The 26,340-nt window shown below is 39.8% G+C and overlaps 1 protein-coding gene across 1 annotated transcript in view; it reads left to right on the top strand.

The window, feature by feature from the left end:
• Window positions 1-26,340, top strand: part of Frk (fyn related Src family tyrosine kinase) — a 102,883-nt gene that overhangs the window by 40,507 nt on the left and 36,036 nt on the right. Inside the window, exon 2 of the mRNA XM_006984316.4 lies at window positions 6,936-7,057. Within this exon, the coding sequence (XP_006984378.2) occupies window positions 6,936-7,057 (122 nt within the window). The remainder of the gene's footprint in view (window positions 1-6,935; window positions 7,058-26,340) is intronic.

The following is a 26,340-nucleotide window of genomic DNA, read 5'->3' as shown; positions in this document are numbered from 1 at the left end:
AATTGATGTTAATGAATCCCCGAGTATTAAATACACAGACAATGATCAAATTACTAGTTATGTAGTTCACAAGGTATATCAGGTTAAAAAAAACAAAAAACAAAAAACAAAAACAAACAAACAAAAAAAAAACGGTTACAGAGCCTTCAAGTTGTTTACAGTGTTTCATGTGGGATCAGAAATTTCATGTCGTCCTTTAGCTTTGACATGGTAGGCACCACTGCAGACTTCAAGGCCTCGGTTTTGCCTGCACTCATGGTGCTTGCCAACTGGCTAGTCCAGCTCAACCCGTAGACCAGTGCAATGAATGCTAATTCCCAAAGAAGAGACTATTTTGTGTATTGTGTCAGCATACTCAATGCTTTAACTAAAGTTGAATGATAACATTTATACCACTGGGAATTCTTTGAAATTAAATAAATTAAAACCTTCTCTTGAGAGCCAGGGGAAGTGGCCCAGTGGTTGAAGTGGCACTTGTGTAAGAGCGAGGATCAGAGTTTGGATTTCCACCACCCGCATAAAAAGTTAGGTGGCTTGCCTGTAATTACAGAATTCTGAAGAGTCAAGTGCACATCTATAACGATACCACCAATCATCAATCCCAAGATAAAAATGTAAATTTTAATGTATCTGCTTAGTTTTTGTATATGTGTGGTCCCATTTATCCCAGAAACTAGAAGAATAGATAAAAGCCTTAATCATTAGTTTCTTCCTCATGTTTCATGAAGGGCAAAGGCAACTGACCTTATGATGTTCCAACAGTGCATGATTTCACAAAGTATCTCAAATGTTTATTCTCACTGTCTCTGTTAGACTTTTCAGAGCAGTGTATTTCTTCATGGATGTGTGGAATACTACTTTCTGAAAGTGTAGTACCACTTAGTTTCCAAGTTCCCCTCCAAAATGTGTATCTGAGTGTTGTTGTATTCTCTGTACTTTCTCCCCAGATGAATTGTGTGAGGAGTCATGTGCTCTTGTAACCACTGAGGGAAGTGGGCTCAGGTTATAACCAGGTTCTTTAATGAGCACTCACCTCCTCTGATGAGGAAACAGTTCAGTTCCTCCAAAATTCCCCTGTGGTGGGGACTGTCAGGGTGTGCAACAGCAACAAAAAATGCTTTATTAAGTGACCCAAGAATGAACTTCCTAGTTTCTAATGTGACTACAAGGGCTACCTCAGATACTGACCCTGAATGATGTCATCTGATCGACATTCTTACGTGTGTGCAGCCAATAGGCTCCTTTCAAAGGATGGAGAAGTCAGCCTTATTTTCTATCTTCGTGTTCCTGTACAAAAGCCCTATTTTTTTTCTGTTTAAGAAAAAGGAGTTCAAATAGGAATCCATGGTCTAAGGCTAATTAACATCAGACCTGCACTGCCGATTGGATGCTAGCACGTAGGCATTTTATACTGCAGGCTATTTGACAAGCACAGAAGATTACATGAAAACACATTATCTAAAGTTCAGTGTTCAGAATCAACATGACTATAAATCCCATGTCAAAGTTCAATGCATCGATAGTTTTATCAAGTATTTAGTTAACAGCTCCAAAGGACATATGGCCAGTATTTGCCACCAGAGGTCTTTGAGGGTATTATTTGTGGTCATTGGCCTAGGTAGGTCTTCAGTGACAAGTGACTTACCTAAAATAGACACATAAATTAAAAATTGGCACACTAATGCAACTGACCTGGACCCTCTGCTTACAACAGTTGTATAGCTTGGTCTTCTTTTGAGCGTCCTGACAGTGGAAGCAGGGGCTGTCTCTGACTCTTTTGCTGGCTTTTGGGACCCTATTCCTCATACTGGGTCACCTTGCTCGGCTTTAATCCAAGGGGAGGTGCTTAGTCTGACTACCACTTGATATGCCATGTTTTGTTGACATCCACGGGAGACCTGCTCTTTTCTGAACAGAAACAGAGAAGGAGTGGATTGGAGGGGGCAGAAGGGAGGTGGGGGGGGGAACTGGGAGGCTGGGAGGGAGGGGAAACTGTGGTTGGGATGTAAAACAAATAAATAAAAACTTAAAAATCGGTGCCCTAATTTGTCATGCTTTGTGTCCAGCCTGAAGCCCAGTTGCTGAATACTGTAGGGAAGTAAGTTTAAGTGTAAATTTAGGTACAGCAGATGTAGGTGAGACAAGTTGGATGATGGCTGATAGCCATGTGCTGGAAGGCCTGAAATTCCATGTCAGTGGGCTGCTTTATTTCATAAACATCCTGAACAAGACAGCCAGCTGAATCAAAACAAAACCACCAACTTACCAACCAACAACTACAACAAACAACCTGGTCCATGTGGTGAGATGTACCTGGTCCCATTTTCCGAGGCTGAATCCAGCGGTGTGAGCATGAGGAAGGGGCAGACAGGGGTTATGTATGATATTTTTGACAGTTGTGCTTGGCTCCTGCCTATGAGGAAGAAATAGAAATGATTAAGATTAAAGAGAAGAGATAGTGACCTACTGCCATGATCTGTGTGGGTCCAATTAGAGAAAGGTGTTGGTGGGTGCGGGGGCGGAGGGAGGAAAGGAAGGAGGAATGAGCAACATAATCCCTTTGGGAATTACTTTCTTCCCTTTGCCGTGATCATAACATGCGAGGGGGAAGAGAAGCAGGGGGAGCTGCCCCCCTCCGCCCCCCCCCCCCCCCCCCCCCGAGCCAAGGGGTCATCGTATCCAGGAAGAGTTCATAGAAGGGGCAGGCCTAATTACCTGGAACAGGAACTTGACAGAGGCCTTCCCGGCAGTGTTGTTGAAACACAGATGCAGGTGAGTGATACAGAGATACAGAACCACAATAGCTCCAGGGTGCTCTAGGTCGAAGGCTTCTATTTAGATATGATAAGTGACTAGATGTGGATGAGTGTGCCCTGCAAACTGTAGGTGTTCTGTAACAGTGCCACGAAGCCTCCTGAGCCACACAGGTACGGGACAGTAGTTGACTTTATTCATTATGCTATGTGTAATGATAGATGACAGCCGAGACATTCTAACCCCAACCAACTCCATTGGCATGTTGCTCTAACCTACTTTCCACGTAGGCAGTTTGCCAAGTCGACCTGGACTTTCCTTTTCTTGTTTGCGCATGACACATAGTTCCTCCTTCACCTCCAGGATCTGTCTGTGGTGTTTGGAGACCAGCTGCCTTAGCTTTTAGGGAGACAGAATAAGACAGTAGAGGTCAATGCTTTTCCACTTCACTCAGCATTTACCGAGTGGTGCTGCTCTTTAAACTGTAGGAGGAAATTATATGCATCTGTTTAGAATTATGAGTGACCTAGGTGCCTACTTTCTACCAGTTTGGTTGCAGTGAAGACTCATAGAGGTCCACCTGCCTCTGCCTCTCGAGTGGTGGGATTAAAGGTTTAGGCCACCAACATCTGGTTATGTCTATCAGTTTTGATTGTCAACATTTTGAATCTTGTAGTGTACTCTTAAGTGACTTCTTTTAATTGTCTATATTTAAGTAGATGCTACATAGTTCTATAATTACATCTTATTAGAGACCTCCCCATTGTAGAGAGTACAGAGTAAAAATGGAGGGACCTCTGTCATCATCTCTCATTAATCGCAGAGATGTCTACATATCTCTCTGGTTTTTACAATACAAACAAATATAACGTTCCTATTGCTCTGAAGTTTCCCCTTTTCATCCAACAGTGGTCTCCAGATGTTCCGATGTCAGTGTGAGACACCTGACAATTATTTGCAAAACACAGTTCAGGCTTTGGTCATATATGTCTTACTTCTACAACAGGGATTTATTTTCTCTGTTTTTTTTTCAAGGAAGCACTTATTTCTCCCAGTATCCAAATTATTATTGTTCTGTACTTTTGGTTACTGTCAGTCAGTATCTCCTCTATGCCATGGTAATAAAAACAGTATTTTCATTAAGTGTCAATAAAACATATGTGTTTGGATGCATGTGGTGTCATTTGCGCGATAACCCCTTTCCATAGCTAATTTCCAGACTCTTGACTTATTTTCAGGTATCATGTACAGTTTTCTAATCTCTTCACTATTTCTACATATTCACAGTTATCAGATTTTGGGGTACATCAAATTCACCCAGAAGGTTTCTTATGTTCCTGATGGTTGGACCACATCCCTAGCATCTCTATTTGAGCAGGTCTGGAGTGAGGCCTGAGAGTTCCCATGCAAAGCTGATATACCTGCCCTAGAGACCATGTTTTGAGGTCTGTAGACCTGCATGACTCTCTCCAGCACTTCACATGTCCTGTGATGTCTGGATCCTTTCTTGGTCCCCACTGTTCACTACCCAGAAGAACAGCAGCTTTTGAGAGGGTGCAAAAGGCTTTGATGTTTGTGTCCTTCCAGAAATGATGCCAGCAAGGTCTCTAAAAATCAGAGCCGATGACAGGAACAGTCCTGCCAGGAGCTTCAACCTCAAATTAAGGAAGAGTTTCTGCAGGTGCAAAGGGTGGGATGAGCTATTGTCCCTGCGTTAGGCTGGACAGCATCACATGCTCTACAGATCACAATCCACAGCAGGTGCGTCATCTTTGAGGATGAAGGATGCCATTGTAATGCCACTGCAAGCAGCAAATAGCTTTTTATTTATATTCTTCCCTTCCTGATGGGCGTGAAGCCAAGCAAAATTCTAAGTGTGACATAGACAGATAGATTCGGTCAAACAGTTAAATTGTATCTATGTAGGAAACAGAAGTCCAGAAGTGCTGAGACAGAAGTTCTGAAAATTAGTGAATACGTTTCTCTACAAATGCAGATTGCCTTATCTTTAATCATTGGATTTACACAAGCTTCTTGCTTGTATGTATCTTGGGCAGAAGAAACACATCATTCATAGACAGACAAGTATCCCAAATACAAATGTAATGTATGCACATAAAACTTATATAATGGAGTATTTATGCGTGAAAATAAAATATAGGAGATACCATAATTTTTAAAAATGTAACTTGTTACACAAATTGATGCATGATCAATGCTCTTTGAATCAGGAAAATGCACCAAGCTGATCAGTATATTTCATTTGTGTTGTTTCTTTGCTGGGAATGTATGGAGAATTTTCACCATTTCTGGAAATGCTTGGCTATTTAGCTATTCATTCTCAATAATCTCGTCCATATTTATAGATATGTGTACAGTTTTTGAAAATGTGCTTGCTTTAAGTTTTATACAAATGATATCACAATGGTATAAATTGTTCTTCGGCTTCCTTTTGTGCCCTTATGATTTACTTAGTTTAACCTCTGTGTAAAATTCCACTTTATTCCTGTAACCTGTAACTGTTCATTTTCTGTGATGGATATTCAGGTTCTCCCTCCCTCCCTTTCTTTCTTGTTTGGTGCTAGTGATCCATCCCAGGCTCTAGAGCATGCTAACCACATGTTCTATCACTGAACAACACTCCCTATTCTTGTTTTCTGTGCCAATGCTAAAATTCTTCAGTGGATTTTCTTGTTGCACATTTTCTTGAACACATTAAACACAGAGTCAGGAAGTGAATCTGAGCTGCCTACAAATACCCAGTTCCACCAGCTGGTGCCAGAATGGTCTCTGAATAGGTTATATCAAATTATATTGCCACTATAATTGCATAAACATTGTCTGACATTTTCCCCAACACTCAACAATATGAGGACCGTAAGTTTCCAGTTCTAAAATATGAATTTATACCTCATTGTGATTTTATATATAATACCTAGCTGTGGCACAGGCCCTGGCCATGATGCTTATTTTGATTAGTTTCTTGGGCTTCCTGTTTCTGTAAATTGTCCACATATAGCCTTTGCCAATTTTCTCCTGTTTTGTCTTTTATTGGTTAATGACCATCCCCCAGTACAATATGAATCCCACTCACATTTTGGTAATATATTTTGTAAATACTTTGTTAAAGGTTTGTGGGGTGTGTTTTTACTTTTACTTTATAGAATTTTTTGGAACTGAAGTTTAAGGCGTGTTGTAATAAATATTCAAAATATTATCAGGTTTCTCAATTAGTATTGCTTATTCATTCTTATAGATTTTTTTGGGGAGAGTGGTGGTGTTGTTCTGGCCCAGTATCCTCAAAAAGTTTTAAAATTCACCTTTTGTATTAGATATTTTTGCGTGAAATTATTGTATATTCTGGAGGCATATATACAATATTATAATATATATATTATATATATATATGAATTCTTAATGGTTCCAATATCATTCACTGAATCATTCATCCTTAGCAGTAACTTGTGTGTTTCGGTTTGAATTTTTACAATTGTATTTAGAATTACACTGACTGAGACATTGAAGATCTGTAATTCTTGATTTGATCACACTCACAAGCTTGTGTATTCAGTATCTGTCTCACAGTATCTATCTGTGAGAATGTGTGAGTGTGTGTGTGTGTGTGTGTGTGTGTGTGTGTGTGTGTGTGTGTGAAAAGACAGAGATGGGTGTAGTATAGAGAACATATCGCCAAGCAAGATACTTACTGATTAAAGTTTTCCTTATGATAATAAGTTTCTCAGAAGCATATGGAATAATTCCATATTGCCATGGGCTTTGGTAGTGATGGAGGTGGGGGTAAAAGAATTAATGAACAGAGAAAGCATTTTTAACTGTTCTGACCTTAATGGTGGTAGAAATTTGATGGTGGTGGTGAGTGTAACACACAGCTCTTTGGCGCCATGCTTATACAAGCATAAGATCTCAAAAAGACTTAAGGGTGAGGAAGAGTATGGAGCAGGCATCAATCAGATTTCTGCATTGTACTTTCATTTTAGGAGTCCTGGAGTGGGTTATTGATGCCTGAAAAGTCATCTCAAGTATCAAAAGTTACCCTCTACATGTATGACGATTTTACTGTAGCAATATCATTTTTTTTCTGGTGTTGCAATGTTCTCTTCTTGTTCTTTTTAAAATGACTCTGATTGGTTAATTGGGGCTAACATCTCTTTCCTTTTCAGGTGGTTCTTTGGAGCAATCAAAAGAGCAGATGCAGAAAAGCAGCTACTGTATGCGGAAAACCAGACGGGCGCCTTTCTAATCAGAGAGAGTGAAAGCCAGAAGGGGGACTTTTCCCTCTCAGGTAAGGCATTGCTCTGTGGGGGTGGAGTAGGAGTTTGAAAGTTTGCAGTCAGGAGCTTGCTGTGTGTACATGAGTATGCTAATGATAAAGTTTCCCCAATTTCTTTTATTCACAATTTCACCAAAATTAAACCTTCTGAACTGCTCAGGAGTAACAAAAAAATACATAACACCCCTACAGCTAGAAATTGCTACAAACAATTCCCCGTATATGAACTATAGATAAGAAATGAAAAGCCCAGATATCACGTGGTTGGGGTTTGCATTACCTAGTATCTTTTTGGAGAAATGTTTAAAAAGAAGCAAAATTCGTACTATTATCAAAACCAGTCTTGTGAAAATTCAATTTCTCTTTCCCTTTCCTCCTCTTTCTATGTTTTCACTTTCTTTATCTAAGAAGAAGGGAAAAAAATAAAAAACATTGAATGAAAATTCATTTAGTCAACCTACTAGATGCATAGTTTTGTCAAACACAGGTTTTTCAGTTCAAGACAAAATGCATTGCTGGGCTGTCCTAAGAGAACGGAAGCCTGGGGGACTTGAGAGGCATCTCCAGAGCTGTAGACTTGCACGTCTGCTTTCACAAGTCCAGACCAGATGCAACAATGCAGAATATCTCTGCTTAGAGTTCCCACACCAACCCACCTCTAAGTGTGAAACTTTCTCTCTCTTGCCTTGTCTAGATCTCTATATGTTAAACACACACACACACACACACACACACACACACACACACACACACGTTATTATCCTTTTAAGCATGTATTCTGTTTTTTTTTTTTTTTTACTAGATAAAACATGTTTTTTTTTGGGGGGGGTAGATTTTGCTTCTCTTCATTTCTATTTCCTTGGTTTATGTTAATCAAGATCTTGGGTATTTCATGATGTCTTCTTGGCTCATTAGAAGTTGTGTTGACCTTCACCACGCCACCTTTTAAGAATTCAGGCAGGAACTCTGGCCAGGTTGCGCAAATGTGACACCCTTGATCCTTCCACAAACTCGTGGGAAGTTTGGGAAGATGGGTTGGTACTAGGAAGAATCAAGGGCAATGATGCAAGTGATGTAGACACAGGTTTATGGTGGGTCTGCACTCCTGACGACTGTGGCACCGAGTTTACATGGTATTTGAGAATTAAATGAACACGATCTCATCCCTGCTCATCTCCATGGATAAGAGGATGAAAATGCTGTTCTGATTTTCATTCTTGAGTTGTGTCTAAGTATAATGATCCTAGATTTTTAAGATGTTGCTGACACTCACGGTGATAATAAGATTATTGGATATTGGGGTTGATCATTTGGAAGAGATCCCCTGGCAGGATGGGACTTCACACTAGTATATACCTGTGTAAATCTAAATGATTGAAGTAAACACCAATATTTTATATAAGAGCTTTACTCCTGGTTATGAAACAAATATATATAAACAGAAATATTTCTAAAAGAATGATCTTGAACATTACTTACTGCAGATATATTTTCAATACTGAAATCTCTTCCTACTGGCTTCTTTCTATAATGGCCTACATTCACTTATGTATATATATTTATACACAGACACTTCCATACACAGGAAATAAAACAGAGATGATCTGGTAATCATGAAATATATACCTATATGTATCTATATTTATAACACTAACATGTATGTGTATAATAAACATATGGACATGCATAATTACATATGTATGATGTGAAGCCAGTCTCCATTTCTCTTATCTATTATTTGCAGTATCCTGTGAATGTTCCTACACGCCCTTAGTGTTTATTCTGCACTACCATTTCAGAAGGTACATAACTTTACATTTGTATGAGGGGAATCATCACTTTATTTGACTTGTTTCATATTCCATACATTGTTGTTTTCAATTATTTTTCTATTATAAAAATGATGCACTGGGAGTCTCTGTAGATAAATATTTGAATATTTCCATGAGAATACTATTTTCACGGGAGGAAAATCAAATCCTTTTGAAATCTAGACACTTAATAAAAAGAGCTATAAAAGCATTCCTTGTTTAATGTATCCATATTTGTTTATTTGCCTTTATCATTATTTATATATCCGGTTTGGCTGCAGTGGTTTATTAAAAGCTAGATGAAATGTTTCAGATTAGCATATGATCTAGAAGAATATTACCACGGGGGAAGCAAAGTGTAAGTAGAGTCACCTGACTCACACATATCTTGGAGGCTACAGTGACTATTCAGAACATTCTATATGAGTATCATGGAACAAAGAACAGCTTGACAGGCTTAGGAGACAATTACAAGGATATTGGCTGCCGTGAGCTGTGAATACTCCAGAGCTTGCTTATGGACTTGGGAAGCACTGTAGAACTGTTTTGGAGACCAGCAAATCATTATAGCTTCTTTTTTTTCAATGAAGTCAAACAATTTAGAGTCTTTCAAACAAATTATCTGATTGCTGGGTATTCACAGGGGATAAAGTAAACGCATCTGATTATGTTTTGCTGAAAGGGAAATTCTCTTATTAGTCAGAGGGAAGACTATGCAATGGGAAATGGAAAGGAAAAAGGCTCCAGTCGATCCACATAAGACAAACAAACAATCCGATTGCTGACAGTTGATTATCACTAAGGAGCGTCAGATGTACCACTCATAGATTTATTTCCTAGTGCACTTGTCTTCTTAATCAGTCAGAATTGATGGTCTTCAGTTTTGCTGACTGCTGTGCCATTAAAGGAAGGCAAACGATATCCCTTTTCTATCTTTGTCTCTCCCACATGACTTTTCTTTACAAGTATTGTCTTTATTCCTCGGGCAGCAATGGCTTGCAGCTGTCAGAGAAGAGCTTCATGACAGAGCATGATTTATGGAGGCTGGGGCAGCTCTGGGAAGCAGTGGTCCAAGGTTGGGATGGGTGCTAATTGGGTTGTTGTGATCTACGCATGGTTGTCGGATCTTGTGAGGTCTGAGGAGATCGGAAAAGAGACTTAGGGCATGACACCTCTCATAAAGTTGAGACACTAATTAGCTATGAATTACAGCAGCGCTTTTGGATATTACATATTATACGTGGTAGCCAGAGAATCTGTCTTCATTAGACACATGACAGGTAGTTTTAGTGGCTCTATTGTTATTTGTCATTGGTGGTGAATTGTTTTTCTGAAGAAAAATATAGAATTTGGACTGCATGTCAACTGGTTTGGCTATTTCTCCACATCAATCAATTACTTAAAAGGAAATTGTTATTGCTATTACCATTAATATTAATTTGATGTTTGGTGTCTTATAAAGCATTTGTAGTCTTGTTTGATGTGCTCTTTAAAGGATGTGTGCTTCGAGGGCTAACACTCAGAGGCAGATGAGTTTTTTAGAAGAGATTCTGCACTGCACATTGTAGCTTTGCTTTTGGAATCTGTGTATAATAACCTACTGGGTAGCAGCAGACTATCAGACTCATGGTTTTTAAAATTCTTTCAAGAGAAAATAGTAATAGATTGAAGGCATAAGACAAACAAGGTAATCGGAGGCTGTTATTTATTTTTCTTTATTATTTATGATGTTACCAATTATGCTTTTGCTTTTTTCTTTGAAGGGCACATTGACAGTGCACACTAAGTTCCAGATTCTCTGCTAGGTAGATGACAGCAGAGCTCAGCAAGGAGTCATCCTTGAATTCAATCTAGAGGAGGACTGTAATATAGTTGTCCCATGAGAAAAGAGGGTGCAGAGGCTGTCACCCAGAGAAAGTCAGGGAAAACAGAGGCTGCCCTGGTGCTCTGTATCAGTTTGTGTTACAAGATGACGGTGTCCAAAAGACTATTCCTACCAGACGCCAGAGCTGTATTTTTAGATTGTAGGAAGGATGAATAGTACAGGTGTGTGTGTGTGTGTGTGTGTGTGTGTGTGTGTGTGTGTGTGTGTGTGTTGTAGAGATGGCCTTATGTTGCTCAGGGTCATGCATCCATGCTGAGAGCTTTTGGACCTTACTCTATAGAGAGATGTTTTAGGTAGAAGATGATTGACCTGATCTGTGTTATAGATAACATGTTAGTTCTTGCTCATTGCTGGGACAAAAATATGTGAAAGGAAACAGCTTAAGCAAGGAAGGGCTTATTTTGCTCTGTATTTGAAGGGTCAGTTCATCATGATGGGGAAGGCCTGGTGGCTAGAGTGTGGGGTGGCTGGTCATATTGTGTCTGCACCAGAGAGAGATGACTGCGGTTACTCCGCTCTTTTCTCTCTTTTCCCTTTTAGCTACTCTGGCACCTCAGCCTATGAGACCATTCCAACCCCACTTTTGGGGTGCGTTTTTATTTTACAGTTACATCTCTCTGGAAAAGGCCTCACAGACATACCTAGAGGTGTGTCTTCTGGCTGATTCTAAATCCAGCCAAGGGCGCAATGAATATTACCCGTCACAATGAATTTGGTGAGATGTGTGAGTGATGTTTATAATAAGCAGCAGTCTGGGGAGAGGAAAGAGAGATGAACACGGGGGCACCATTTGCTGCTATTCGAAGTCACAGGTGGAAGACCAGCCATGCCCATTAGCGTTCTGCAGATATGGGTCACATGCCCTAGACTCAGTGGACTGCACCAGACCTAACAACAAACTCCCCATTTTCTTCTTCCTTTTTGTAGAGTGAGTAGAGGAGTGGACATAGAAGTAGGGATTAAAAAAAATCCTTTGGTATTAAGTAGTCTGATTTAGTGTCAATTATTTCCAGGGCTGTTTAAAAAATTCCAGAACCTATGAGCTTCACACGCTATTGAATATCAGTTTCTCTTGGCTTACAGGAGGTAACCATGGGGCCATAGGAAGCTGAGTTAAAGGGTATCCCATCTTGATGTTGGGTTTTGCCCAATGAGATCTTTGTGATGTAATATAGAAAGAACTCTTAAGTAGTCCTTTCTCTCCACAAATACCAACCTGAACCAGGACAGCTTGGAAAACTAGAAAGAAGGATATGGGTTTATCTGAAGATGAGCTGGTGGTTGATCAGACATGGAACGAAAGAGGATGAAGAATGCCTGTCTGATCTCTGGTAAGCTAAGTGAACTCTGTAGTAGTATTGGTGGTCTCCATCTGCACTTAGTGTTTGTAGGTTCTTGGCATTCTGTTAGAAGGATTGAAGAAGCACACACAGAAAGCAGAATAGCCAAGGATTTCATTCAGAAGCAAAGGGAATTTACAGAGTTGATGTTCTGCAAGGGAGCTGCAGGCCCCGAGCAAAAAGTCTGGTCACTGCCTGGAGCTTCCTTTTGTAGGTCTGGGAAGAGGACTTGGTTGCTAGGGGCAGAGTGTAGGTAGTTTGTATTTTGATTGGTAGGTTTGGGTTATATAAGCCTTTGTTTATCAAGTATCTTTTTTCCCCACAATGCATCTGACCATAAGGATATGTGTGTTCATGTATGCCCAGTCATGCTTAGGGTTTAAGCAAATCGTGGATTTTCACTGAGTTCACTCAGAGGACACAGCTTGCCTTCCTGCTCATACACAGGCTATCCTTCAGGATTGGCCATGAAAGGAGAATTACTAAAGATTTATAGGCCGCTATAGATCGGAGTGATCAGTTGCTCTGTTTGAAAAGGAGTGTGCTTGAAGCTTGGTGCAGGTGTCGGCCCCAAGTTTCTAAGTAATGTGTTGGGAAAAGGGCTGTGAGCAGCAGAGTCCTGGTTTGCCAAACTAACCCTATGCTTCCTGATCCAGGAAGGCTGATTTGTAGGGAGAAAGTGGAGAGAAGGAGGATTACCTCAGAGGTGTTAGGGACAATTTTGGGTGAACTTAGTAGAAACCATTGTCTCTTTAAAATTTTGCATTTTTATTTTATGTGTAGGTGTGTTTTTTTTTCTGAATGTATGCCTGTGAACCACTTGTGTGTCTGATGACTGAGAAGGTCAGAAGAGGGCATTGGATCCTTTGGGACTGGAGTTGCAAACAGCTGAGAGCTGTCTTGTGTATGCTGGGTCTTCTGGAAGAGCAGACAGTGCTCTAACCCAGTGAGCCATCTCTCCAGCTCACAGGATCTCTTTTTTTGAGTTGCTTATTTAAAAAATTAAGCCATTTTAATTGAGTAAAGAATAACTGAGAAGTTTTCAAAACCAGAAGTATTTCAGACCTTTTTTAAAAACCAACTTTGAGTAGCACATTTTTCTTTCTTTTTTTTTTCTTTTTCTTTCTTTCTTTTTTTTTTTTTTTTGGTTTTTCGAGACAGGGTTTCTTTGTGTAGCTTTGCACCTTTCCTGGAACTCACTTGGTAGACCAGGCTGGCCTCGAACTCACAGAGATCCGCCTGCCTCTGCCTCCCGAGTGCTGGGATCAAAGGCGTGCGCCACCACCGCCTGGCAAGTAGCACATTTTTCTATGATAAAATGTCATTCTTCTGCCCATGTAGATTCCATGGAGTATGCAGGCATTACTTATGGTTATTTATGGTTGCTATGAAGCCTTTTCATGAGACTATAAGATATAGTTCTCTAGTAAAAATACATACCTATTTTAAATACATACATACACATATCTACACACACAGACATATCTACACACACACACACACACACACACACACACACACACGAATTCTTAGAACCAAATAGTTTTATCCTTCAAAATATTTGTTACCATTACTAGAAGTATCTCATAAATGCAAAACTGCCTTTGCAAGAAGAATATCACCTCATGCATTTTTGTTGAGAATAATGTCCACATGTGGAAGAGGCCAGCATGAAGTGAAGTGACTTCCTGAATACTATAAGGGAGGATTAATCTGAGTGATGCTATAGAAATCTAATATACTAAGTATTTACACATGCCTTATAAATTAATGTTAAAGACAATCGAAAGAGAATTAGGACAATAGCAGTCCCCTTGAAAATGATGTGTATCCTTCATGTTGACCTTGTGTGTGTCATTCATGTTGACCTTGTGTGTATCATTCACATTGACCTTGTGTGTATCCTTCATGTTGACCTTGTGTGTATTATTCACATTGATCTTGTGTGCATCCTTCATGTTGACCACATTGACCTTGTGTGTATCATTCACATTGGCCTTGTGTGTATCCTTCATGTTGACCTTGTGTGTATTATTCACATTGACTTCATGTGTATCATTTACATTTACCTTGTCTTTATCTTTCCTGAATGACCTTGTGTGTGTCCTTCATGTTGACCCTGTGTGTGTCCTTCATGGTGAATTTATGTAGGTAAAGGCATACTTATTTATGAGCAGCCTTCTTATTAGGTGTAAAAATGTGCTTTTCCCAGTGCATTGCAAAGGGCAGAGGAACTTTGTTGTTGCTTCTGTTTCATGATTCTTCTGTCCCTCCACATTTTCCCAATAATTTGTGAAGAACTGTCAGTAGACACTCCAGCACTCTCTTTTTCATGCCGTAGTCTCTTGAACAAAGACAAACGAGGCCAGCAACACTTCCTTAAACCAGCAAGCCTGGGCCTTGTAAGATTACAGATAATCCTCTTGTCTTTTATGTTTTAGATTATTTTAGAAGCATACCTGAACAGGTCAGCCTTTTCCAAGTAATACAGCTATGGTAGAAGAAAAAATGGAAGACGTCATTCCTTCGTGTGACCCCTGCCTTGCATCCCACCCTGCCAGGTCCAGAGTCTAGACTCAAACCCACTTCACACACCCTGCTCAGCCACTGTTATTACTCCCAAACTCTCCAGAAATGCTGAGTCATTCGAGGCTGACTCTTGCCCCATGGCAAAGGGCTCTGTGTTTCATTAGCAGTTTCCTGAGTCATCTATTCATTCTTCATTTAAAATTAATGTGGACTTTGTGGCCACTAGAGTTTGTCATTAATTCCGTTACTGTTAACCATGAATGTAAATACAATTGTATATCCCAAGCATGAACAAGTATTAAACGACTTGGAAAAAAAAATTGTTCCTTGAATTTATTAAGCAATGAAACTTCTATGGATTCTGGGAGCATTTGATACTGGTTAAAGATGTTTTGCTTTTTTAAAAAGTGCACACACTGCAGAAAGGGAATCTTCTGTTAATAACTCCACTATCTCATATAGAATGTATTAAATTTTAAACATGTTGGTGCCATCTCAGAAAATGCCTTTTAATTAAAGTCATAATTTAGTTGTGTTCAGCTTAATTGCAAATATCATTGACTGTAATAGCTAGTGACTTTTCTGTGAGTTATGGTTTATGCTGCCTTTTCCTAATGTTACTACTGATAAGTTGTGTTTCCAATGTTTTAAATACTCTATAAAGTTAAGTTAACATTTTATTATGCAGCTCATGGATCTGTGCTTGTGTGGGTCTGCACGCACATGCAGATGCACAGACAAAGCACCCTCCTCCTCTCTAGAGTGCTGAGCCCTGGAGGAAGCTCTTACGGAAACTCATTCTAGTGTTTCAGGATGCTACGGCATTCATTACAGGACTTTTTATTTTTTTCTTTTTCTCCTTTTTCGTGAAGCCATAAGGTGGATTCTTTGAAGTCTTCTTGTTTTGAATACCCTGACATGTTTATTTAAAAGACTCTCCATGTTGTCATTTTGAGCTACTTGAAGGAAAGCATAAGAAGTGATCCACATTATTGCTCTTTGAGTGGAACGCTACAAGAATCAACTTCCACTATTAAATAAGTAGAAACTGATGTTTTATGGAGGCCAGTGAATTTGATGTTTTTGTAGTTCATGATACAATGAACTCTTTGCTTTAAAATTTTTATTTCTGGAAAGTTATATTGTTCCTTTATTATATTTTGTCTCATGTTGCCTTCACAAGTTGGTAGTGGCTAGCTAATAGTTTCTGTAGGAAGCACCGTCCTACTTTCTATTCATCTACTCTGGAACACACTAAGAGTGACAGAATCTTAGCAGCCCTGTAAACTCTGTCCATTCATAGTGACTTGTTAGAGTCACTATGTTAGAGACATCCCACTCACCTGCTTCTTATGGGAGTGTAGATGAGTTGATATGTAAGTGGCTGTCGATGAGGGCAAGGCAGGGGGAAGATGGAAGGATTCCTTGACCTGTGCTCAGTGTGTGCCCTTGCCTTAGAGAGGAAAGACATTGGATTGCAAAGGCCAGGCAGCTGCTGCTCTCCCATGTGGCAGCAGCTCCATGACCCCGGAGTTGTCGTTTCCCATGTCTGAGTGGGACAGCATCTTCCTTCCCAGCAAGCATGACTCCAGTTCAAGACAGGTAAATGACGATAGTGTAGTGCACGTCTGGTTCAATGTTAACCACTGATCATCACCATCATAGTCGGTTTAAGATGGTTTTAAACCATAAAACATTTATTTCTCACTGTTCTTGTGCATGGGGAATGTGATATAAAGGTGCTGGGATATTTAGTGTCTAGGAAAGGCGATTTTCCTGCTTTACAGATGGCTGCCTTATGTGACAGAGATAAGGCCCTTAGGTTCTTACCACAGCATTTAAAGGACTCCATGTTCATGAGTTCCTGTAATTATCTCCCAAAGGCCTCACCTTCAAATCCATCATTTGGGGAATTAGAGCCTCAAGGTATAATTTTTTTTTTTTTTTGATTTGGAACAGGCAAACCTTCTGGTCATATCTGTTGCAATGTATTGAATTACATTTCCTTTTAATTTAACTTTTCATTAGTTTTTGAGAGTTTCATACATGTTTTGATCCTATTCACCCATCCCCCAGCTCCTCTTATTGTTAGTGTTCATGCCAGTGAGGTAGAGACCCACCCACCTAGCCAAGTGAGGGTTGCAGTCTTCTCCTTTGGCATGCATTTAAAGGCTGGGTGCTCTGTTGCATATGGAGGAATTGTGTACTCATCTAATGGAAAGAGGAGGGCAGATGGTGTCTCTGTTGTTTTTGCCTCCATTTCAGATTGTTTTATTCACTCAGTACCAACAGTTGCTTGAGATTCTGGCTACTTAGGAAAGAATTTCCCAACTTATGTTCTAAAACGTGATTAGCCAACATTCTTATATTGAGCACAGGTCAGCATTTAGGTGTATTTAAATCGCCCCATATTATTTCCCTCTGTACTGGATAGACAAATTGTATTAAAAACTTCTTAGAACACCAAACCAGGATAATGCCAAACTGTACTCTAAATATTTGTTCCTAGGCCCACAGATAAGTAGTGGCCCTTGTCAAGGAAACTTCTCTTTGCAACAGATGGAGACCATTACAGAAAACCATAACCAATCAAAATGTGGAGTTGTATAGCCCGGTCCCAATGGAGACATCTATAAAACAACGCCAGCACCCAAGGCATCGGGAGCATTCATTGCAGAAGATGGGGTGGAGTGCCTGGAAGAGCCAGAGGCTCAGGGAGTTTGATGTGAAATGGTGTCTCCTAGGAATGTCAGGAGCTGCACCCATAAAGCTTCACCAACATGACTGCCTAGACAGGGGCTGAGGAAGGATGCTAGCAATAGACATGCCCAAGTGGAGGGGGGAAGACCACGAGGTCTCAACCCTATACAAAGTACTATTGACAGGTAAGGAATTGGACAACATAGTCTTCCTCAGGGAAGAGTACACTAACTGGTTGTCCAGTTCCAAAAGGTACTGAAATTGTACATACAATAGCTTTATATAGACCAAGCAGGTTGTATTTAGGAACACATATGGATATATGTAAGCATATATGTGTATAACAACTATTAATGAAAAAAGAGGCCATGAATTCAAAATTGAGCAAGAAAGAATATATGGGAGGGTTTGGATAGAGGAAAGGGAAGGGAAAAATGATATAATAATACTGTAATCTCAAAATAAAAGAAAAAATTCAAAAAAGAGAAAGATAATAAGTATGCAGTAAAATGATTTCAAATAAAAATGAGTGCCCTTGGGGAAGGGGACTCTCTGGCAACAAAAATTAAACTTTTTCAGTGTAAAGATTTTCAAATTTCTTAGTCACAGAATAATTTCTTTTTATGTAAAACAGAGTTCAAGAAGAAAAGTAGTAGCTTGTGAGATGGTGAGCAAGGGTGTAAAGATATCGAGGCAATACGTACTAAAAGGAATGGATGAAAAATCTGAACACATTGGATTTGAACTACTGGGATACAAGAAAGCAAAAGTTCTGTGCAACCAGGCACAGGAAGCACCAGGAAATAATGACAGACGATGCTAGGCAGAAAATTGTCCCCCGTGGATAGCATTTGGTGGCTTAAAGCGTCTCCTTGAAGGGCTCAGTGGACAGAGAAGGAAGCAGATGGAGGGCGTGAGGACACACATCCCATGAAAGCAGGCGCATCCCCGAAAGTCGTTAGATTAAATGGAAGTGTTAGGTTAAATGGAACAACAGTAAGTGGGTAACAGAAGAAAAAGTTCCCTAGCATTTAACACCCCACCTCACCCCCCCCCCAAAAAAAAATAACAGCCTTGCCCTTCAGGAAGAAATGACTCAGCATTACATGTAAAATAAGTGAAAACATCTCTCTCTCTCTCTCTCTCTCTCTCTCTCTCTCTCTGAATATCTTTTCCAAAGTACTTTGATATTAAAAATAAACGGTAAGAAATTTTCACATGAACCCAGGAAAAAAGTCATTTCAAAAGATTAAAAAAAAATCAGAACTCCCTTTTATACCATTAAATATGGAAAAGATCACTATAAAGGTAAAAATTCTGATTTTTCAAAGCATGCCTCTTTTAGCCCAATTATATCAATAAAGTTGATAAATTCATAGTTTTGCCTCTTGTTCTCCAGCTGTTGACATTGAAGCAGTCACCTCCTCTTCCCCGGTGTCTGTCTGTCTGTGTGCATCTGTCCCTTCTTCCTTTAGCTATAGGACTCCTTCACATATTACCATATTATCCTTTTCTGCAGGCTTAAGGTTAAACTCTGGGGTTTTCACTGATGGCAGGACATCGGTGATGGAGTGCACACTCAAGTATCTTCAAATGTTTCCTTAAGTTTTTTGTTTCCTGTTCATACAACAGAGCATTAAGCATTTTACTGCATTATTGAATCTTTTCTAGAACCCGGAAGAGACATTCAATAGCCCCCCCCCCCCAACAACCACACACAATCTAGTTTTATCTTGGTCTTTCATGGCCTCACCTGAAAAAAAATCTCCCACTTGATTTTTTTCAATATTACTATTATTATTTTTTTTTTTACTTTTAAACGGGCATACACAATATCAGCTTTCATTTGATCATTTTCATTTTTATTTTATGTACGTTGGTGTTTCGCCAGCATGTGCGTCTCTGTGAGGGAGTTGGCTCCCTGGGAACTGGAGTTGCAGACAGTTGTGAGTGGGCATGTGGGTGCTGGGAATTAAACCCAGGTCCTCTGGGACAACAGCCCCTGCTCTTAAATATTGAGCCACCTCTCCAGCCCTATTCCAGCATTTTAAAACCAAGTTTGGCCGGGCGGTGGTGGCGCACGCCTTTAATCCCAGCACTCGGGAGGCAGAGGCAGGCGGATCTCTGTGAGTTCGAGGCCAGCCTGGGCTACCAAGTGAGTCCCAGGAAAGGCGCAAAGCTACACAGAGAAACCCTGTCTTGAAAAACCAAAAAAAAAAAAAACCAAGTTTGGTTTTGTTGATTCTCAACCCCTGTTCCTCGTCTCACCAACTCATAGTGCTTTTCCAGCTCCTCCTCTTCATCTCTCTATCTTCACGTGTCTCGGCTTTGCCGTCTCCTCCTTTTCCTTCCACCTCTTCCCGCCTCTGTAGCATCCCCTCCCATGTCACAGCCTGTGTTCACACCCCCACTATGCACAATGAATGTGGGCACTCCATGTCAGAGTCTGCCTGTGAGCAAGAACGTGTGATTTTTGTGCTTCCGAGGTTGACTCACCTTGCCAAATCGAATGCTTTACAGATCTGTCCGCGTTTCTCCAAATTTCATTTTTCTTTACAGCTGAACAAAATTCCATTGCTATACTCTGCGGTTTCATTCTCTACTTGTTGGTTTAGGGATGTCTGGGCTGGTTCTGTTTCCTTGCTAGTGTGAATAATGCTGCAATAAACATGGATGTACAGAGTATCTCTGCAGCAGAACTGAGTCCTCTGAGTGGCCTGGAGTGGGATAGCTGTGTCATAGAGGAGTTCTACTTGTCATTTTTCGACAGACCTCCACGTCGATTCCCATCATAGCTGTACTAGGTCACACTCCCAGCAGCAGTGAATAAGGGTTTAAGTCCTCACCAGCGTAGGCTGCTGTCTCTTTTCTGGATCATACCCATTCTGACAAGGCTGGGGTGGAATCTCATGGTAGTTTGGGTTTGCACTTCTCTGATGGATAAGGATGCCATGAACTTTTGAAAGTCCTTATAGTTCTAGGGCAACCTGTCATATGACCTTAAAATTATCCTGTGCTTCCTGTTAGAGTTACACCCTCTGCTGCGATTAAACTTTCTAGTCTGGTCTTCACAATGTTTGTTTTTACTTTCTTTGAACAAAGCACATAGGACTAGGCAGACAGATCTCTGTGAGTTTGAGCCACAGTGAGTCCTAGGACAGCCAGGGTTATGTAGAGAGTCTCTGTCTTAAAAGAAAAAACAAACAAAACAAAACAAAACAAAAAAACAAACAAAAACAACAACAACAAAAAACCTAAAATGAAAGTTATTTTTCTGTTCAGGTAACATCCATTCCTAAGGACTTTCTTACTTTTAAAATATATATCATTCTCCTTAAACCAGAATGGAAAAACGATTTCTTCAATCTACTTTTGAACCCTCAAAAAAGAAAATACAGTTCTGTATGTTGTTTATCCATTACCACTTGAATAACTAACAAAGATATTTCATCGTGCGTATTATAAATGTGGCCGTGCTGAGTTCAGTATGGCCTGTACTTATGAATAGCAAGAGCAAATTAAGACTAACAGTCTCCTTAGTTTGGAGGCCCACATCTCATTGTAAACTGAAAGATCTCATGTTGGTGAAAAGTTGGAGGGTTAAAGTTTTGAGCAGAGAAGGGAAGGATGAGGTGAGGGAAGAGAGGCGAAGGGAAGGATGAGCAGCCAGAGCTGAGATGACAGCCACAGGCTGGACAGTTACTCCTTCACTCTGTATGCAGCCTGTGAATGAGAACCCTCGTTAGAAAGAAGAAAGAAAGAAAAGAAAAAGGGAAAGAAAGAAATACAATGAAACTCCCAAACTCTGAAAGCTTCCTCAGCTCCCCTCTGAAACGCTGCCATTGGCCGACTTTTGACCACATACTCCCTCTTGTGGTATATCAGGAAATAACATGCTATGAAGCTAGAAAATGAATATTTTTATTTTATCCCCCCCCCCCCGCAATGCTATCTTTATTCTTAGAATGAGAAAGCATACCCACATAGATGGTTGACAAATAATAAAAACCATAATGGAGAATTGTCAAAATTACAAAGTCCCTAAAACTTCTATTGTAATAAAACTCCCAGATGACATTGAAATTAATTTTTCATTTAGTTTTCACAAATATGTATACCATTTCCAGCTCCACCACTCTATCCCATCTTCCCCTCTTCCTTTGGATCTCTTCCTTTCTCTCACAAATCCATTATCATTTTTATCTTTTTGTGTGTGCATGACCCACCAAATTTAGTGTTTTCTTCCACAGTATAGCAACTGAAAAGCTACCTGCCACCATGCTAGTGCATGGGTTTTTTATTACGTGTTTTATTTATATTTTCAGTCTTCATGACCCAGTAGTTTATAGGAAGGTTAAAATTATCTGGCTTTTTTCGAAAAACATTTCTACAAACTAATGCTGTAAATGAAAACACACCCAGTTGTGCTATTTTTATTCATCTCAAAAGACTGACCAAAGTTTAAATTTTCTTACAGCATCTAGTATCTAGATCATGATTGTTATACAAAATATGTTCATTATATAAAAAGGGAACAAAATAAACACAATCCAATTTAATAATATAGTAGTTCTAATTTTAAACTGCACCTTTAAAGCGATACATGCATATCAGATAATTTATAGCTCTTTATTAATGTCCCATCAATCAGGAAGTAATTTCTAATGCATTTTAAGAACATGCTTTGCATTCATCTATCAGAAACTTTGGCACAGGAACTAGACTCTTAGAAATCCTTTTGCTGCCTTAAAAGCCTATTCCTGACAGAGACTAAATTTACTTTCCTAGTTGTTTAGCCGAGTAGGGACTTCCTTTCTATCCTTTCTCCTCGCAGACCTATCTTCTTCCCACCTGCAGGTGTTCATAAAAAATAGTTTTATGAAAACTAAGACACGGAGAAGGCAAAAGCAGTACAGAAGAATAAATAGGCAAAAATTATGCTTCCATTCTTATGTAATTATGGTGAGAGGCATTTTCTGTATCTGTACTCTAAGTCCATCCTGAGTGAAGAGATGATTTAGGCCTTAAAGAACTCGTGGTTCATTCATCAAATAGTGGTTTAATATCTTTCATGTCCCGGTAAGTATTAGGGCGGGGGGGGGGGGGGAGCGACAATGGGAAATAAGACAGTCCCTGACTCATGAACCTATATCCTAGTTGGCAATAGAGGTGAGATACAAAATAAATAAAAGATGTATGCTCATGTAGGAGAGACGCCTACTTATTTGTTGAACTCCTCTGACTTCTAGCTCAGTAAGCAAATCATCACAGTCAAAGAAGATATTTTTCTCTGCATAACAATACTGAGCTGGAGTAGAAATGGAGATTGCTTCTTTACACTGGGAATTTGGAAGAAATTGGAAGGCAGAACTGTCTGATAAAATCCTCTTGGTTGGAAGGGTAAGGCCATTAGAGCCTCAGCTGGATCCCCCCCACTAGCTGGGTTGCCATTCATGATAGTGAGCTATATGGTGGTCACCATGCGGCAGACACGTCTTGAATATTTTATGTGCTAACACAGTTAGCCTTCACCGCTCTGTGAAGTGCACTCTGTTACCAATTCACAGATGGAGAAGCCGGGGGATAGAGAGATGGAAGTAGCCTGTCCAGAGTCATATAGACCAAAAGTAAAGAATCTCAGAGCCAGGAAATTGGATTCAGAGCTTTCTATGACATATAGTTCATGTTAAAAAAAAAAAGGATGCAAAAATGCATTGTTAGAGTTAATGTAAGGTAGAAATTCCATCTGTTATTCTTTAAATACAAACAAGGCACCATTACCTATTTTTATCATTGTTTGACTTCTATCCCTCCCCCTTTCCTGGAGGAGTCTTGAAGAGAAATGACTTGAGTGCCCACTTAAGGGGCAGCCTGAGAGGTGTCGGCTGCCTGGGGTTTTGGAAGCAGTACAGTGGCTATTAGGCACAGAAATATGGTCAAATTTAAGTGTCTTTATTATAATGGTCACAATGGTCCTGCAGAGAATCTTCTCTGCTTTACAGAGGAGGAAACGGAAGTTAGAGGACATGAGTAAAATCCTTCACAAGCTTATAGAGAAGGTGGTTTCCACCCCAACTCTCTTGAGACCAAGCCCAAGAGTGGCCTTACCCCAAATTGCCTTACAAGGAAGAGGCTTGTAAGGCTCAGGTGAGTTCCTTACCATCACCAAGTAGTCTCCATCCACAAGTCCCAGTAAATGAGTTTACCAAATATCAAAATGTTCTCTGTGAGGATCTCTAAATTACCATTGAGTCAGAGTCAACACATTAAAACAATTTTTTCTTCAAAAAGTAGACGAAAGCATTTATTGGCCTTCAGCATGCTCACAAGTAGGACTGGCCATGTGATTTGAACTCTGACTCGGCAGCTCTTGGAGATGTTAGCCACTTAGATTTTGTCTGAGCTGGAGCAAGGTAATAGATGTAGGGTTTTCCCATCGGCACTACAGGGAATAAAGAATAATAAATATAAGAACACACTTGGGTCTACTATAGACTCATCATTTCTGTACCTTCCTCTTCCTCACCTGTGCTGAGAACGTGTTTGTTTACCCACACTGTCAAATGTATAAAGTCACTTAAATCACATCCATTTTCAGTTTCATTTGATTGATTTATAAATGTTATTTAGATATCTTGGAAGGTTTGTTGTATTAGACAATTGCAGTGATTTTGAAAAAAAAGTGAAAAAGTGTAACTGAAGTTCACAGCTTGACTTAAGTTCCCAGGTGTGGCGTGCTGCCCTGTAATTCTGATCTTTATTGAGTCTGGGCCAGAAAAATCCTTCCAAGAGCTCCGATTGGTCTAAGAAGATGAAAGGCTTAAGACATCAACCAATCTGAACCTATCTGGAGTCCAGTTTCACCTCTGGCACATAATTGCTGAGTGACCTTGAATACATCATTAAAGCCAATTTAGCTTTGTTTATCTGCATCAGGGCTGATTCATTGCGATCATGTATATAAAGTCCTTAGCACTAAGTTTGATATATAATAAAAGCTCAATAAACAATGATTGTTATGATGATGAGACAGTTTTGTGCTTGTTACTAGGCTAATAAAGCAATGAAGACATGATCTTTGCAATCAAATGGCTCAAAGCCTTTTAAGACAGGTGCAGTGAAAATACATAATAGCAACACCATGGAATGCCTAGGCCCTAGAGGCTGATATGCAGTGGGAGACTCAGAGTCAAGGGAGCCACTTGGTTTACTTAGGCTAGCTAGGAATCTTAAGGAAGGAAGCGATACCTGGGCCTTGCCTTGAAAAATTAGTTAATATATAATATATAAATAGAAGGCATTCTAATTGTAGTGAATAGTTTATGCAAATGAATGGAGATAGGAAACAGAAAATTATCATCTTGGAATTGTAAGTAAGCATTTAAACCTTGAAGAGAATATAGGAGAGGATACTGTTAGGGGGTCTGCACTTCAGGCAATGGGAAGCACTTGAGCATTATAGAGGAGAGCAATAAGTTAATATTTGCATTTTGGTGTTCATGATGGAAGATGCACAATGAGGCTGGAGACAACTTGCACTTGACCTTACTGGTAAACCCACGAACAAAGCACCGATGAGCCCTCAGCAAGAGAGTGATAGTGGGAAGAACAGACTGAGGGAACATAGTGCCCGCAGAGTTAGAAGATCAGGAAAAGACAGGAGTCAGAGATGATCCCATGCCTCTAGCTTGAGCATTCATCCTGATGTCTGTAGCTTGAATGTCTTCTTTTTAGAAGGATTGTGGGGAATTCCAGCTAAGAGGAAACTTGAGGAATAAGAAAATATGACTTGCCAGGTGGTGGTGGCGCACATCTTTGATCCCAGCACTCAGGAGGCAGAAGCACGAAGATCTCTGAGTTCAAGGCCAGCTTAATCTGCAAAGTGAGTTGCAGGACAGCCAGGGATACACAGAGAAACCCTGTCTCAAGAAGTCAAAAAAAAGAAAGAAAAGAAAAAATGAATATGAATTAATTTTTCTACAGGGTCACTGTCCACAGAGTGGATTTCAAAGGATGTTTTCATACAAATCTCTAAAGTACTTTGACCCTGATACTGTCCTGCTCTGATCTCCCCTTACTCTTACTGGTTGCCTCCATTCCTCTAGACACTTTGATTTCTGCTTTCATGCCATGTTCTATATCTAAATAAAATCTGGAGCCACCAATGAGAAAAACATGTGACATTTGTCTTCCTAAGTCTGACTTCATTCGCTCACCATGACAAGCTATAGTTGTTTCTATTTTTCCTGAATCCAACACAGCCTTGTTCTTCCTTTAGGCTCAGTATAATTCTATTGTGGCACATCCCACATTTTTTTGACCCTTTTCTCTATTGATATAGGTTGACTGTGTAACCTGAATAGCATTGTAGTAAACATCTATGTGCAAGTATTTCTGTGATATGTTGACTCACGGTTGTGAGGTAAATTACCCAGGAGTGTTAGTTTTGGTTATGTATTGGTCCCGTCTTCATACCCTCTCCCCACAGTGACTGGTCTAGTTTACATTATTACCAGCATTGCGTGTGTCCTTTTATCTCTGTGTTTACTAGCATGTGTTCTTACTTATTTTCTTAATGATAGCCACTCCGAGTGGGTGAAATGGAATCTCAGTGAATTTTCATTTCTATTTTCCTGATGGCTGCTGAGGTTGACTATTTTTTTCATGCTTATTTTCATGAAAATACTGTGTCTCATCTTTTGAGAACTATTTTTACGTTTCACTAGTCCGTGTATCGGCTGGGTTATGTGCTTACTTTGTGTTTAGTTTTTTATAGACTCTCAATATTAATTCCACGTCAGATGTGCAGCTGGCAGGGATTTCTCCCATTATGTAGACTGTTTGTAGTTGATGGTTTCCTTTGAATTAAATATTTACCTGTTTTATTTGAGGTCTCTAAGGGATATAGAAGATAAATGAAGACAGCTTTTCATCAGCCCAAGATGTTAAGCGAAGAGTAGAATCCTGGTACTAAATGGCTACAATGTTTCAAAGAGTGCTCGGTTGACACCCCTTCATTTCCTCAAGGGG

Source organism: Peromyscus maniculatus, chromosome 16, assembly GCF_049852395.1.
Source record: "Peromyscus maniculatus bairdii isolate BWxNUB_F1_BW_parent chromosome 16, HU_Pman_BW_mat_3.1, whole genome shotgun sequence".
Lineage (NCBI taxonomy): Eukaryota > Metazoa > Chordata > Mammalia > Rodentia > Cricetidae > Peromyscus > Peromyscus maniculatus.
Note: the sequence above shows the minus strand (reverse complement) of the source record. Positions and strands in the feature narration are given on the sequence as shown.